General features: G+C 40.5%; 1 protein-coding gene across 1 annotated transcript in view; it reads right to left on the reverse strand.

Annotated features, from left to right (window-relative positions):
* Positions 1-595: 595 nt before the first annotated feature.
* LOC122794241 (radial spoke head protein 6 homolog A-like) overlaps positions 596-16,939 on the reverse strand; it is a 673,939-nt gene continuing 657,595 nt past the window's right edge. Inside the window, exon 6 of the mRNA XM_044062483.1 lies at positions 596-1,486. Within this exon, the coding sequence (XP_043918418.1) occupies positions 1,249-1,486 (238 nt within the window). The 3' untranslated portion in view covers positions 596-1,248. The remainder of the gene's footprint in view (positions 1,487-16,939) is intronic.

The raw sequence follows: 16,939 nt of genomic DNA on the forward strand, positions 1-16,939 counted from the left end.
TCTTACTGAGGCCACAAGATCAAAACTACACACAGTGCAATACACCTTATAGTCTGCAAGGCTACTTCCCTGTAAAGGAGGGCAGTTAATAACTAGGAAAGTGCCTTCCTGACTGGAAGATCAACCAACAGTAACAGTGAAGGGAATGGCATCTGGTACCAAATATATATAACACAGGAGCCCCACAAAGATCTTTGAGGTCACAGATCTCACAACTATGCTCTCTGTCTCATAAATCACACACATGCAAACATTTCCCACTCTTTTCGGATGGAGAGGACCACTGCCTTTGTACAGGTTCCTAACAAACTGGCATAACTAACCATGGAATATTTATACACACACACACACACACACACATATATATATATATATATATATGTGTGTGTGTGTGTGTGTGTGTAGTGAACTGCTAAGACTAAAACCTGATACAGAGTCAGTGTACCATACAAATATATACTGTGAGTAAATGTTATGTCTGAACAATGTGGCTGTAAAAATGTTATTTCTAAATCTTAAGCATCTTTATTCCTACTGTATGCCCCTAGATAACAAGAAAAATATCTTGGAGGGCAATTCTAATCAAGTACAACAGTTAAAATCTTCAAAGTATAATTTATTAACCAAGCTGTACTGAGTTTGAACAGATTAAAAATTGAGTTACATTTAAGAAAGATAAACAAATAAAAGACACCTTGAGCTTTATCTATACATTTTTTGACTGGGTTACTGCACTAGGCTAGTAAGCCATTTTTAGGGGAGGTCTGAAGTTGTATTTATACTACTACGGAAAATTTGTGCAGGGTATTGCGGAATTTCCCCTACTAATTTTCAACAGGTGACATGGGATGTTTTACATCCAATTAAGCTACCACCAACTCAAGCAGATGGGACCTCAGTTCAATATCTCATCCAAAGAATGACACAATCAGGATCACACTGCCCATTCTGCTACACTGAAGTCTCAGTAATCTATCTACATGGTGTGGGAATAGAACTCGCAGCCTTCTGCACCAAAGACAAGGGTGGTTACCTGTTGTGCCAATGACACTTTTAAAAAAAACATTAAAAAGGCATTTTTTATAATAGACATTCAACGCACTGTGCACAGAATAGTGAGAAAGTGCAATATTTATTCTAACAGAATCTTTCATTAAGAAAGCTCTCATATTTTGAGTTTTGTCCACCAGAATAGTAAATGGCAACTATTTTGATTCTGGATTTACTGAATTTTACAGCATCGCTTTTCTATTCATCATCCTCTTCTTCCTCCTCCTCCTCCCCCAGTTCTTCCATCTCCTCAGCAGCTGCCCGTTGTTCCTCCTGGGCTGCCTTTAGGGCTAGCTCTTCTTCAACAGTTGGGTCATCCATTTCCATAATCTCTGGCCCACTAGTGTACTCTGGCTGAACCACTCCTGAAGGTGGGGGGCTGTAGTTGTCTGGACTGTATTTGTGTCCCCAACCAATATATATGTTCTCAAATTTCCTGAAAAAACAATAAAAGGAAAATCATGTTGTTTCTCTGCAGTGAAACAAGTTAAAAAAATCACAATATTGCAGTGTGACAGCTTAAAACACAAGACTAGTATTTCACAGACTTCAGTGTCTTATTTAATTGTTCTGGAAGACATGACTGGATTTTTTAACACTTTATAAAATAATTTCCACATCTCAGACTAGCTAGTATTCTAATTGTTTCCTAGCAGGGGAAAAAAAAAAAACTTCTTCGCGTAAATAAATGCCCCATTTTCCCATACATTGTAGGTGCATGCTTCATTTTTCTCAAAGACATGTTGAATCATAAAATCCCAGTGTTTCTGATACTCAAAATAATCATGATTTTTGGTTAAAAAAAGAAGAATCTATTTTATTGGGGGGGGTGCATCTTTGAGTTGACTTAATTATTCTCATTCTGAGGTCACATGGCCTCAATGGTGACTGCTGTGTTTATTTTTGACAGTAAACTGCACTCACTCCTGAAGTGTAGTGCACTCGGAGATGAGTGTTATATTTATTCTCCTACTAAACTGCATTGTGCTAAACCACAAGGTCATGCAATTTCAGTGTGAGCATAAATAGTGGGTGTACGGGGTGAGAATGACTTCCTAAATCTTACTGATGAAGTAAAATTCAAAGGTCTTTTTTTTACTCCTTCACACAGGATTGTGTTCCTGAGGTGTCACCTACACACTTCAGTTGAAAGAGCTTTTTCCTCCCACAGGAAAAAAGAGATCTATATCTTGATCTAGTCTCAATGTTTTCCACTCAAACTTTGGCGACTGTGAGGGAATACCTCAGGATTTTGTTTCTCATGGCACCCCAGGCAAGACTCCACATGAGAAAGATGCAATGGTATCTGAAGTCTCTTTGGCCCAGCACCAACATCCTTTGTCTTTTCAAATCCCAGTGCTGGGGACTGACCAAAGAGAAATCACTTGGTGGAGACAACAAATATCCCTAAATCCAGATCTGACCATCTCCCACCCTTTTTCAAAGTAGTCAGTCACTAGAAATGCCTCAGACTTGGGGGAGCAGTTTCAGGAGAGAGAAAAGTGCAAGGTGCGTGGAACTACAGACTACCCATGTTAGTTTGGGATACAGCTTCACCTCACAATCTAAGTCTATGGGTAGAACAGACATTTACACAGCTCAGAGGCAACTTTAAATTAAACTTTTTCTATAATTTATAATGCTGCACGGGACTTTTAAAATCTATAATTATAGCTCTGTAGAGCTGACTTCATTTCATGCTGATTTTTTTAGTAAAGGACATACTTTTTTCCCTAGTAAACAAGTGGATATGGTACAGCTGTTGTGTGATCTTAAAATGCATGTTCGCAATTTAAATTTGAGTGTCATATATACGGAGGCCACTGTGGTGCAGGGGTAGCATTGTCACCTTACAGCAAGAGGTTCTCTGGTTCAATTCTCGGCTTCTGTGTGGAGTCTGCATGTCCTCCCCACGGTCGAGTGACGTTTAAAGACATGCAGGTAGGTGAGTGTGTGAATGGGTGTGCGTTCATTGAAGGGTGGGCATCGGTCTGGCACCTCGGCATCGTAAAAATCTACTGCCAATCATAAGCGGACCGGAGTTTTGCTGTGGCGACCCCTAACCGGGAAAAGCCGAAAGACATTACTATAATGGGGGGGGCAAAAATGTACCAGTGGACAACTGTGTTATAAGCATTCCTAGTACTTTTAATCCTGACACGAATAGTGTTTTAAAAATGTTTGAGAAAGCATGTGAAACTGATTTCAGATATTATCTGGAACACCGTAAATGGCAGGACAATATGTCCACTGAATAGAGATTTTTAATAAATGATTTAAAAACTCACAGTGATTTGAGATGCATGCAACCAGATAAAGGGGAGGTTTGGTAATAATGCACCAGGATGATTATGTACAAAAACTTTTCCAGCTTTTGTATGCCAAAACTTACAGGGAAGTTTCTCTCAATGAAGTGCATGTAGCATATCAAAGAATTGATTGGGAATTGCTTGATATGTTAACACAAGTTCAGATTTCTGTTACTGAGTACAACTATATGTCCACAGAGAGTCTTAGGATCCCTGGTATTTTTGGTGTACCAAAAATTCATAAGGACCTCAATGACCCCTCCCCCTTATAACCAATACTGGACTCAGGATGGTCCAAGACTAGTTATATTGCCTGTTTCTTGGACAAACAGTTGAAGCCTCGTGTTAAAAATCCCTCATACCTGTTGGGATTCCTGGCATTTCCTCACTTTATGTAATGAGATTTAACCATTCCAACATGGGGTTTTTATAACCATTGATGTGAAAGATTTATTTAGTTGTATTCCTCATAGAACAGGTATGGAATGGTTTTCATTATATTTGTTTGAGGAATTTAGTTTTAGCCAGGACAAAATAAATACATATTGTCAATTGATGGAGCTAGTACTAAGTCATAACTATATGTATTTTGATGGACATATGTTTACGCAACTCAAAAGTGTGGCAATGTGGTCCGCTTGTGGGGCCCTTTTTGCCAACACTGCCATGGCCTGGTGGGAGAGATGCCATTTATATCCTAGCCCTTTCATTTTCAGCATATTTCTTTGAATGTCTGATATTTGGATGATCTTTTTATAGCATGGAAGGGACCCCATGGCCATTGTGGCTGAATTTAATGAGTATATCAATCAGATAACTAAATTTTTAAATTTTACCCATACTCTCAGTCCAGATAGCTTATTTAGATGTGCTAATTTCCAAGAATGAGACTAGAACAGGACTAAAGTCTGCCATACACAGAAAGGCTACCTTTTCCAACAACTACCTGCATTTTTCTAGCAGTCACCCTTCACATGTTAAGCGGGGTGTAGGTAAGGGACAGATGGTGAGGGCAGCACGTATGGTATCTGAACACAACGATTTTGTGAATTAGTGTGTTTATATTGCCAACCTGTTTTTGAATAGGGGATACCCTCACCATCTTGTGTCTAGAGTGCAGGAGGAAGTTATTAATAAATGGGAGGGTGGTGTATATGTTCCATTATTGTCTAGTAACATCACTGTGTCTATGTCTGATAAAGGTATGGTCTCTGATTACAACCAGTATTTTATTGCAAATATCAGCAAATCTGGAGATGGTAATGAACAAGGGAAAATGGTTAGTAATAGTCCGCTGAATGTCAACAATTCCAAGAGTGTGGTTTGTCCTTTTGTTACCACCTATAGTAGTAGCAGCTATATCAATTCTGACATACTAAATAAAAATTGGAACATCATTAAAAATGATGTTGATATGGTGGACTTATTGGGGCAATGACCTAATATTGTATATAGGAGGGGTCCCAATATAAAAAAAACTTTTTGGAAAGAGAGAAACAGCTTAGTGAAAGTGGTAAAATGACCCCATGTGGTATGTGTAATCAGTATTGTCATGTATTCTCTGGTTCACAAATTATGTAGCTAACAAGACAATTTTTATAAGGGGAAGGTACAGCTGCCACACACAGACTGTGGTTTACATTGCATTTTGCTTACAGTATCCTGCTTTCTATGTGGGTAAAATCCAGTGCAAACTAGCTCAAAGAATTTATGAGCATTTTTATGAGGTTTCAACCAAGAAAGAATACAGTGCACTATTTACACATCTTAAAATATTTTCAGATCATGTTTTTGCATTTGTAGTGGTGCATCAGGTTAAAAGGGATACTGGGGGGGGGGTCCCTGGAAAGTACTTTTAGAGCAAAAGGAAACCTGGTGGCAAGTGTTTTTCAATGCAAGCTTTCCCCCTGGCTTAAATGATGCAATTTCCATTTCCAGTTTACTAAAGTTAAAGGTTTATGACAGGAAAAATTCCTGTCAGTACAATAAATAGTTTTATGTTGATTCAACTTGATTGACTGAGCTGCGTCTTCCAGTACTGGTTTACTCCATTTTGTTTTCTTCAGCTGTGCTGCCTTTTTCGTGAGGTTCCTAGTTTGTTGGCGCTTGTTTTACACAACTCTACATGTACCCTACATACCGTCAGAGCAAAACTGTGTGGCAGACAATCTGAGTAGGACAAGGGCAGACTATCACAAATGGAACCTATCAAGGATCTTCCAAGATTTAATTGATCTGTGGGGAGTTCCTCAAGTAGACCTATCTTCCTCTTCTCTGCACAGTCAGCTGGCAAGATTCTGCTCCAGGACTCCAAGCAAGAAGGCCTGGAAGGCAAATGCCTTTTCCTTTCCTTGGATAGGAATGTGGCTGTAGGCTTTTCCACCCTTTCCACTAATATCTAGGCTACTTCTGATGATGCAGAAGGGATTCCCCCAAGTTCACTGCAGTGTCTTCGTTCTGGACCAGGCAACAGTGATTCTCCCTTCTTTTGGAAAGTCAGTGGCAATTACAAGCTTCTCATAGAATGGACCTACTTGCACAAGACCAGGGGTGTTTGATACACCCCGATCCCAATCAACTTCAGCCTGGATGATAGGGTCTTAATTCCCTTTAGGCACCTGTTTGCTGAAGATATGCAGGAGGTACTAATTGAGGCAAGAAAGCATAAGTCTACAAATAAAAAATCATATATTAGCAACTGGAAAAGGTTTTCTAGTTGGTGCCAACAACATTACCAGCACCCATTCAGGGCTAGTTCTTTGTTTTTTTTACAATATTAATGTAAGTTACTATCCTGTGGTCTTTGTTAGTCCTCCATCAAAGTTAATTTATCAGCCATTTCAGCATGTCTGCCCATGGAATCCCCTCTTTCAATGCATTCTCATGTGAAAATATTTTTGAATGGGTTTTGCATAGAGGACTCCAAGAAAACCAGTGACCCCTCCTTGGGATCTTAATTTTGTGTTAGGGAAGCTAACACTTGCTCAGTTTAAACCAGGTAATCTGGCTGACTTTAGAAGAGATACAGCATGACTTGAGTAAGTATCTATGCTGTAGCAGAGGAAGAAAAGCCAAAAGCAGCAAGTGTTGCTTAAGTGAGCAGTTGGAAGGTAAGTCATCACCAGGTGTTCACAAGTAGTGCACTTACACTCAACACTTTTCCCAGGGTAAAGGAACAAGCAGAAAAAGAAGTTATATACTTACCATAACATTCCATGTGAGTTGTTTATCTCGCCTTTATTCTCACTGATGGGTTCGGAGCCGATCCTCAGCTCCGACACGGCCGATAGCAAAGCTCAAGGTTTGCCAGTAGCTTGAGACCAAGCCCCTTATCCCACCATGCACTGCTGGAATTGCCTCAGATCTTGTTTGCTGCGAGTAACAGTGTATATATACAGATATATATATATATATATATATATATATATATACCCTTTTATTTATTTCTACCAAGAACCCTTCCCAAAGGGGAAGAAGAAATATTGAATAACCAGGATGGTACTAGCCTCTAAGTCAACAGTCAGCCAGGAGGGGGAAGGAGGGAGGGACGTGAGAATAAAGGCAAGATAAACAACTCACATGGAACGTTATGGTAAGTACATAACTTCTTTATGTGAAGTTGTTAAATCTCGCCATTTATTCTCACTGATGGGTAGCGTCCCTAGTACCGTCAATCTTGGGTGGCTCATGAAAGTATGTTCTTCAGTAGCGTGGAACCAAAGGAAGACCTGTCCCTTGAAGCCTTATCTACTTTGTAATGCGTGATAAAGGTATAAGGCTTAGACCAAGTGGCTGCAATGCAAATATTGTCAAGGGGCAATTTAGCTTGAAAAGCAGAAGACGTAGAGTTGGCTCTGCAGAATAAGCCTTAGGTTTGTGTGTTAATGGCATGCTCACATTCTCATAAACAAAGGATATACAATCGGTTAACCATTTAGCTAAGGTTGTTTTAGCCACTGGATTGCCTTTTCTGGCTTCTGAGAAGGATACAAAAAGTTGATCTGATTTTCCAATATCCTTAGTTCTGTCAAGATAAAATCTGAGCTGTCTGTGTACATCAAGTATGTGCAGCATGTATTCCAATTTGCTAGAGTGGTTGGGAAGAAAGACTGGCAGCTCAATGACCTGATTGATATTTGATTCAGAACAGACTTTAGGTAAAATTTGTTCTGAGAGATACTCTATCGGCATGGAAAATCATGTAAGATGGTGTGATAGATAATGCTTGAAGTTCTGACACCGCGGGCACAAGTAATGGCCACTAGGAAAATAGTTTTCCAGGATAAATATTTGAGATCACAAGAAGATGCTGGTTCAAAAGGGGGAAGAATAGTTTGAGACAGCATAAGGTTTAAATTCCAGGGAGAATAGGGAATTTTGATAGGAGGTCTCATGTGAAGAACGCCTTTAAGAAAAGTCTTAGATAATTTATGGCCCATAACATTTGAGCCACCAACCCAAGGTGAAATTTTGAGATGGTAGCTAACTGGACTCGAACTGTAGCAGCTGCTGCTCCTTCCTTAAAAATCTTTGTCAAGAATTCTAAAATGGATGATAGCGGAGCTCGGAAAAAGTCAATTTTCTGTGTGTTGGCCCAAATTGAGAACCTTTTCCATTTACTGCCATATAATTTCCTGGTAGATGGCTTGTGAGAAGACAAGAGAATTTGTCTTGTATCTTCTGAGGTTGACTGAAGCCTGGTAATTAGGGGAAGTGGATTAGCCAAGCAGTCAGTTTCGGGGACTGCAGTGAAGGATGAAGGTCCCCTGTCGGGTGCGTCAGAAGGTCTGGAACTGGGTCCAGGATCCATGGATCTTCTAACAGATGATGGTGGAGAAACGGGAACCATATCTGTTGAGGCCAGCAGGGGGCTATGAGAATAACAGTCCTTCCCAGCGATTTTGCTTTCTGTAAAAATCTGGCTATCAATGGGAAGGGTGGAAATGCATAAAGGAAACCTGGGGGCCAATCGTGTAAAAGTGCATCTCTCGGGGATGACTGGGAGGTGGTATTAGGGCAAAGTAGCTTCTGCATTTTGAATTGATGTGGCTGGCAAAGAGGTTGCAGCAATGCTGGCCCCATTTGTGGAAAATCAACTCCGCAACCTGTTGTTTGAGAGACCACTCGTTCGGGAGCAATATCGCCCTGCTTAGTTGTCCGCTATCGCGTTGGATTTCCCCGGGATGTGCGTTGCTAACAGAAAATGCTGGGACGACACAGCCCACTGCCAGACCCTGAGGGCTTCTCGACAAAGGGGGTAAGACTTGGTTCCACCTTGCTTGTTCAAGTACCAGACTACTGACATGTTGTCCGTCTGAATTGCAATAGTTCCTAGAGGGAAAGAGTCCTGAAAGTACTGCAACGCCAGAAGTGCCGCTCTCAACTCTAGAATACTGATGTGATTCTTGATCTGTCCATGTGCCTTGGGCAGTCTTTCCCTGAAAATGCCCCCCCACCCTATCAGGGAAGCATCCATGGTCACAGTGGCTACTGGGGGGGGGGGACAAAGGGTCTTCCGATTGTGACACGAAGAGATGTCAACCACCACTGAAGGTCTCTCTTGCAAGAATCCGAGATGAAAATCATGTGGTACAGCGGTAGTTTCTGGTACGACCATTAAGAAAAGAGGAGCCATTGAAGAATTTGCATATGCATACTTGCGAGTGGTATAGCCAGGATTGCTACGGCCATCAAACCTAGCACCTTCAAGACCTCTGCTGCTGTAGCTTTGTTCTTTGACACCAGTGAGCTGACATGTTGGTGGAGAAGTGAGACTCTTTCGATAGGAAGACGTAGAGTGGTAGTATCTAATTATGCTCCTATAAAACCGGTATGCTGCAATGGCGATAAGGCAGACTTTTTGAAGTTGATTGTAATGCCTAATTGATGGTAGAGTGTCAGAGTGCATTGTGTTGCCGGAGTCAATTGATGCCTGGTGGTAGCGGTGAGGAGCCAATCGTCTAGGTATGGAAACACCTGGAATCCTAGACGTCTCAGGTGAGCCGTGACCACTGCCATGAATTTGGTGAACACTCTGAGGGCTGTAGTGAGACAAAATGGCAGGGCTCAAAACTGGTAATGATTGGCTCCCAGCCAGAAATGCAGATGATCTCTGGAGCGTCTGTTCATCTTTATGTGATAGTACGCATCCTTAAGATCTATGGAGCACATCCAATCGCCTTTCCATAGGAAGGGAAGAATGGACTGAAGCGTGACCATTCAGAACTTCTCTTTCTTTATGAACTGGTTGGGTCTGCTGAGGTCCAAGATAGGTCTCCAGTCCACTGTTTTCTTTGGTACCAAAAAGAATCTTGGGTAAGTTCCGAATACAACGTGGTCTGCTGGGACTGGATGGATGACTCTTTTTTTCTAGCAATCTGTGGACCTCTATGATTGCTTGTTCCCTGCGATTGGGTGGAACATCTGGGATTCTGTTTACAGGAATGGGAGGGGAAGAGAACGGTATGAAATATCCTCTGGAAATTATGCTTTGTACCCATGTATCTGGTGTTATGTTTAGCCAGGCTTCTGGGTACAAAGACAGGTGACCCCCGACTGCCTCCAGAGCCGAACAGTTGGGCCCCCTTTCAGGGGGCTGGTAGGTTGACCGTAGAACTGACCCCTGTCACCCTATTGCTGCGGACCCCCTCTGCCGTGGGGTGGCATCTTCCGTTATAACCCCCTCCTCTGCCTCTAGAGGGGGTTTCTCCACGTGTGTCCTGAAAGGCTCTCTGTGCTTTTCGGAACCACATTTTCCCTCCCCTAGGGCCCTTGGGGTAAAGCCAAGTAGGGGTAGAAAAATGGACTCCAACGGCAGATAAGGTCTTGCCTTCCTGCTCACACCTGGTTAAAGGTTCCTTTACTTTAGGCCCAAACAGTGATGAGCCATCGAATGGAGTGTTGATAAAGGAAGACTTAAAGGGTTCCGCAAAGGAACCGAGACACATCCAGGCTTGTCTTTGAAGAGCAATGCCCGAACTAGCGGCTCTACTCAAACCATCAGCTGCATAGGATATGAGAGCTGGCTCCACGGTCTGTGGAACCGATGACCCTCCCTCTGAATTTTTTGCCACTTTGGGATCTGAAGATTTTGAGGATTTGGAGGACGTGCTAGTACCCTCATGGCTACTCAACACCTAAGAAAAGGAATGCTGCAGTAATCCCCTGTCTACAAGCTTCCTCCTTCTCTCCAAGAGGACTCTTAACGAAAAGGAATGGCAAATGCTGCAAGTGTCTTGGTGTTTAGCCCCCAGACAGTAGACACATTAAATTTGTCTGTCAGTGACGGACATTTTCTGCCCACAATCTGGGCATTTCTTGAATCCCGATTTAGGATGGGACTTTTCCTTGTCATCCGACATGGTTAAGGTAAAACAAAGCAGTATACTGCAAAAAGTAATACAGTAAAGTCCTTTCTTAACTTGTAAAGACCCACAAAGCAACTAAGCCCAATCCGGGCACTATCTATAACAATTAACTATAGTTTACGAATACAGGGCTACAGAGAAAAACCCTGACCAATAGAAAAAAGATTAATAAGTCTAAATAGGGCTAAAGGCCCACACAAAACAACTAAGCCAACATGGCACTAACTATCCAAAACTATAGATTCTATTATCAAATTTTTCAAACACTAACACACAACTATCTTATGAAAAACTCTAAAACAAAAATAAAGGGTTTTTTTTATAAAACTTGCTGTTTTTTTTCATCACAAATGGTCCAAGCTAGCTGGATCACCAAGATCTCTCTTACCGCGGCAAACTAGATCTGAGGTAATTCCAGCAGTGCATTGTGGGATAAGGGGCTTGGTCTCGAGCTACTGGCAAACCTTGAGCTTTGCTATCGGCCATTTCGGAGCCGAGGATTGGCTCCGAACCCATCAGTGAGAATAAACGGCGAGATTTAACAACTTCACATCACAAATTCACTTTCAGTATCCAGTTCAAACACTTAAACACATTCAAGGAAAGCAATATGACAGGTACATTTGTCACGTTATACATAAGTGTATAAGCATTATACACACATATGTAATAAGCATACATACATTCATGTCGATTCCTGCAGTAAAACTTTTTGTCAAAAAAAAAAATCAAGCTTTACACACACTGTACAGAAATTCTCACAAACACAGCCCCCATTAACTAAGAATAGCATCCGCGGTGGTACAGCAGTAGAGTTATTGCCTCACAGCAAGAGGTTCTCCCATTCGATTCTCGGCTGAAGTGCAGGAAGTGCCTTCTGTATGGAGTCTGCATGTCCTCCCCACGGTTGGATGGGCGTTCGAAAGACATGCATAAATGGGCGTGCCTTCTTTGAAAGCTGGACATCGAGCTGGCACCTCGGCATTCGTGAAAATCTGCTGCCAATCATTAGCAGACCAGAGTTCCGCTGTGGCAACCCCGAACTGGGAAAAGCCGAAAGACAAACAAAAAAGCATTCCCTGACAGGAGGCTTCCGATATTGTGGAAAAATACTGGGTTTCTTAAAAAAATGAAATATATATTTTTCCTGTGTTAAGGGGTTCCCCAGTGGGGACTTATCTGCCAGAAATGAATCTCTTAAGCTGCTGATGCTCCTGTGATTCCTGAGAGTTGCTTCCTCTCAAGATAGCAAGGAAGAACTGAAGAAATCTTCACACTGACTGCTGATTTCCCTCCTTTGTCAGCAGACAAAATGATGGTGTGAGGGGAAGCCTGTTCTTTCAGAACCTGGTTAGTTCTTGTTTTACAGGGAGGAAACAATCTGTCTAGCCTAAGGCTTACAGCAGCAGCAGTGGGAATGATGAACATACATAATTTAAAATAATCAGTAAGGTGAATTCAAAAGAACACATGCAAAATTTATGCATGGTTCTAAAAATGCGAGAGGGATGGCAGTGGTTTGAAAACAGCCTGGGGCCATAATTTTCTATGAAGAAACATTTCAAATCATTAGCAGAATATACAAAAAGATGATTCACAAAGGTGTCATGAGTACATGAAATGTAATATCTTGTTTTGCGGTGACAACTTACAATTTTTGCAGGTAACTCAGGTATGGCTCATGATAGTTAACTGCTGAGCTGCAGTCTTCACAATGTAAAATTTCTCTTTGTTTATTTTTCATCCCCCCTTTAAAAACAGTTGAATTTCTCATTTCAGGACCTGGAACTCCACACCAGCACATGGAGTTCCAATTTCTGTTAAGAAAAAAAGTCAACTGCCCTGGGGCTTGGCTATTTTTAAAATAGCCTAATATGCACCACATAAATTATAAGGCAATTTCATCTTATTACAGGTTCTCTCTCATTTTGGGGAGTATAAATGGTGTTCCAGTAAGGGCTATTAGATGAAGCAGTGAGCAACTCTTCCCAACAGCTCTGGCTGCTTCAGATGAATGGTCCCTGAAGCAGCCTATAGCAAAGTGAAAGAAAGTGAGTAGTAAATTGAGGATGGACTGCTAGCGCAGAGAAAACTCTCCCCCCCTGTTATTAAACCATTTTTTTTTACTAAATTGCACAATCTTATCTCTACTGCAAGCCTGTATTTTTTTCATACTTGCCTAATAGTGTGCATATATGTTTTCTTCACAATACTCTCTGACTACACAGCATTCAAACCCATACATTTAACAGCTAAATGGGAATTCCAGATATTCGGTCTGTAGTGTTTAATGAAAATGCAAAGGGATGAAAAAGCTGCTGCTTCACAAATGGCCAGAGAAGAAAGCAGTGGACACAGCCAGTGCTTTTGTAAAATGAGCTATGATATGATTCTTTGTCTAAACCTGCTCAGGAATCTAATGGCTATGACATTTTTGGTAGCTGCAAAAGGAATAAATAGATGATCTGACTTCATGGAGTTTTTGAAAGAGTTTCCAGAACAAAATTAGGATACACTTTGGATTGTAGGTGGCTTTTTTTTCCAGTTTTCTACTGCAAAACTCTCTGAGAAATAGTTCTAACTTGTGGCAATGGACAAAGGAAGGTTCCCAAGGAAGACAGACTGACACAGCATCACAAAGAATCCATTTTTGCTCCTCGTTCCCCTGTAACCATCAAATTATCTCTACAGACCCCATTTGTTCCTCTTCTTGGAGCTTAATAGAAGAAGAATATAGGCACTTAGGCAACAAGACAGGAGGTTGAACATAAAAGCCTAACTCAAAATGAAATGAAAAATACTTGTAGAATTTTCATAACGTGTAGGAAATGTCTAGATGAAGTGTAAAACAAACATAATTTTATTTATTTTACATTTGTTAACCAGGACTGGACGTGTGTCCATTTACAGTGGTGTCCCGGGGAGAAAAGCTCCAAATTCTTATACAGAAGTAGATAAACAAACGTACATTGTAGGCAAAGCTCTACATTATTTAAGATTAATAATAAACATATTTATGTACACATTATTTTGTAGTACAGCTCAACAACCACTTACATTTAAAATACACATGCTAAGAAGAAATAAGACCTTTTCATAAGTTAAAGGTTATGGCTGCATGGGAGGAAAAAGGGTACTCTTTTTATCAAGGCCTTATTCTTCAAAGCAAGCTCACTGAAAACCAATTTTAAGTGCTCAGTGAGTCTGTTCTTAACTCCACCGCTGTGTAACCATGGATTAGAGGAATGTATGTGTATATATACATAAATTGGTATACTAAAATTGAGCAAAACAACCAAACATCGATGTTGCCAGTGTCAAGAACAAAAGGTCAACAAAAATGTTAACATGTCACTATGTGCTGAGAAATAAGCATGCACATAAAAAACTTAAAAAGCGTTGCAAACATTGTTTTTTGCCCCCTGCATCCCTAACTATATTTTACCTCTGAAATAGCACAATAACGGGGAATGGCATGTTTCCAAGCCCAGGGGGATTTAGTGATCTTGCAAACCTGTCAATCATCTGTTTAGTCAGCTACACAGATATAGACTTAATTACTCTCTCTATATATAATTTCCACACCCACACATCTGTGTGTGTATAAAATGTGAGTGAGTATGATGTAGGAGAGCTTGTCCCCATACAAAAAAGACCTCCAGTTTCCAAAGGGGCTTTCAGTGATTTGGAACTCTCTGAAAGTTGTGTCAACTACTAACAAGAATCTGGGGAAAAACTTAGAAAATGCATAGCTACATTAAGTTTTCCAAATGCCGGTCAATCACTGAATGCCTGGGGATTCAATATGAAACATAAGTGGTACTATCAACACAAAAATCTAATCCTTTTAGACTTCTTTCACTCCAGAGAATGAAGCTCAGAGAAAAGAAGGAAGCCCAGGATCCATTACGGTAAGCTGGCAAGCAATCCACTAACTGTACTTGCCAAACCTGTGGGAAAAACAGCTAAATCATCATTTTTTGCATGTGCCTACCTCCACTGCAGGAGGCTTTGCTCCCCACTCTTTATGCAAATACATTAACTCCAGACTTGCACAGTTCTGGGGAAAAACAGAACATGCTTAAAAGGGTGAGAACAGCACTTCCATGTACTACAACCTGATAGTAAAGTATAAAATGCAAATCATTCTGGAACTAGCTATTTTGGGGGAATCAAGATCTCACACATTCTCCCTCACAAATATACGGGTGTGATGAATACCAGTAAATAAACTAAACTTCATCTCACAGTTTTATTTTTATATATATATTTTTAGAGACAGTGAAACAGAATGGAGGGGTTGATAGTCATGCAACTTATTCTCAGCACTAGATTAAGGTTTGAAGCTCAGATTCTCACACTTTCCTTTCTTCCTGACAATAAAAAGTAATCTGTAAATAATGCTCAAAACTATGTTAAAACAGGGCTCCTCCATAAACATTACTTTCAAGTCCCATCAAGCAGAGGCCTGCAACCTCTAGTTCTTTGGCTCTTCCACGCAGAACAGTAACAGTTTGAAAACATGAAGAATCCACTTAAAACACCAGTTTATTGCACCTCTAGCACTTCGGCAACCGCCTTCAAGGAGTATAAAACATCATATAACGTACACAGTTTATATACCCTAATACATCTAACAATTAAACAAGCAGCCTAAACCAATTAATCAATAAACATTAAAAAATACTTAATACTACGTTCTCATCAGATAAGATGCCTCCAGTTACATTCCACATTCAGACCCTGAGAAAATAAAGTGTCATATTTCAAAATAAAAATACTTTCTTTATATAACAACTTTTTATACAAATCATCAGAAAATACACCCTTCATAATATGTTCTAAGATAGTGGCTTGTAACCCATTTGGATTAGAATTGTGAACCAGCATAAAATGTTTAGCAACAGGGCTATCTTCTTTATTATTTATAATATTCCTGACATGCTCCTGCAGTCTAGTTTTAAACTTCCTTTTACTTCCTCCTATATATACGCGTTACACGGACATTTCAACGCATAAATAATACCTTCAGTATTACAGCTATATATATTTTCAACCTCAAATACATGGCCATTTATATACTTAAAAGTTGGAACAATATAATGACATACATTGCAATGACCACAGGGTGAAGTTCCTAGTTTCTGCATGGTCCTATATTGCAATGTCTCAGTGGGATATTTAAATTTGTTATGTACCAAAATATCTTTTAAATTCCTACCTCTAGGAAATGAAATGCCTAAAGACCTAGACAATAAATTTTTTAGGTCCATTGATCTAAAAAGTAGGGTTGGGGAGGGTGGCCTAATGGTTAAGGTGCTTGCCTTACAAGCACAAGGTGTAGGGTTTGAATCTCACAAGGGATAATTGGCTAGGCTTAAAATGGCTCGCAAGAGCAGTTAGCTTAGTACTAATTTATGTTGGGAGGATGGCTTAATGGTTAAGGTGTTTGCCTTACAAACACAAGGTGCAAGGTTTGAGTCTCACAAGGAATAATTGGCTAGGCTTAAATGACCCACAAGGGGAGTTAGCCTAGTACTAATCTTGGGTTGGAAGGGTGGCTTAATGGCTAAGGTGTTTGCCTTACAAACACAAGGTGCAGGGTTTGAGTCTCACAAGGGATAATTGGCTAGGCTTAAAATGGCTCGCAAGGGCAATTAGCCTAGTACTAAACTATGAACTATGAACTATGAACAAAAAATTCCAGTAGTGTGTAACAATATCTATTAAAACACCACTGAAAACACTATTTGTAGAGACAAAATAAAAGTACAGTTTTGTACCTACCATAAATGTAGATGTTCGAAGATCCACATTGCTGCAGTCCTTACATATGGGTAGTCCGCTGTCCTCGGTCGGCCCGAATATCAAAGTATTAGGCTGACGTCGGTCAAGGCGCTTAAGACTGACATCAGGACGTCAGGGTACAAATGCGCATGACCGACGTCATATCCTCAGTCTTTTCTTGCCCCAGATGTCAGAAGACCCTAAAAGGAAAGGTCAAAACCAAAAGACAGCAAAAAACAACCAACCACCCTTGCACTAATCATATGTACAATATATACAATATCCACAATATTCACAACCCAAACCAAACAACCGCCTCTAACTACAGAGGGGAAGGAGGGAGGGTAAATTGGACTGCAGCAATGTGGATCTTCGAACATCTACATTTATGGTAGGTACAAAACTGTACTATGTTCTTCATCTCAC

Source organism: Protopterus annectens, chromosome 1.part0, assembly GCF_019279795.1.
Source record: "Protopterus annectens isolate FY-2018-M chromosome 1.part0, PAN1.0, whole genome shotgun sequence".
NCBI lineage: Eukaryota > Metazoa > Chordata > Ceratodontiformes > Protopteridae > Protopterus > Protopterus annectens.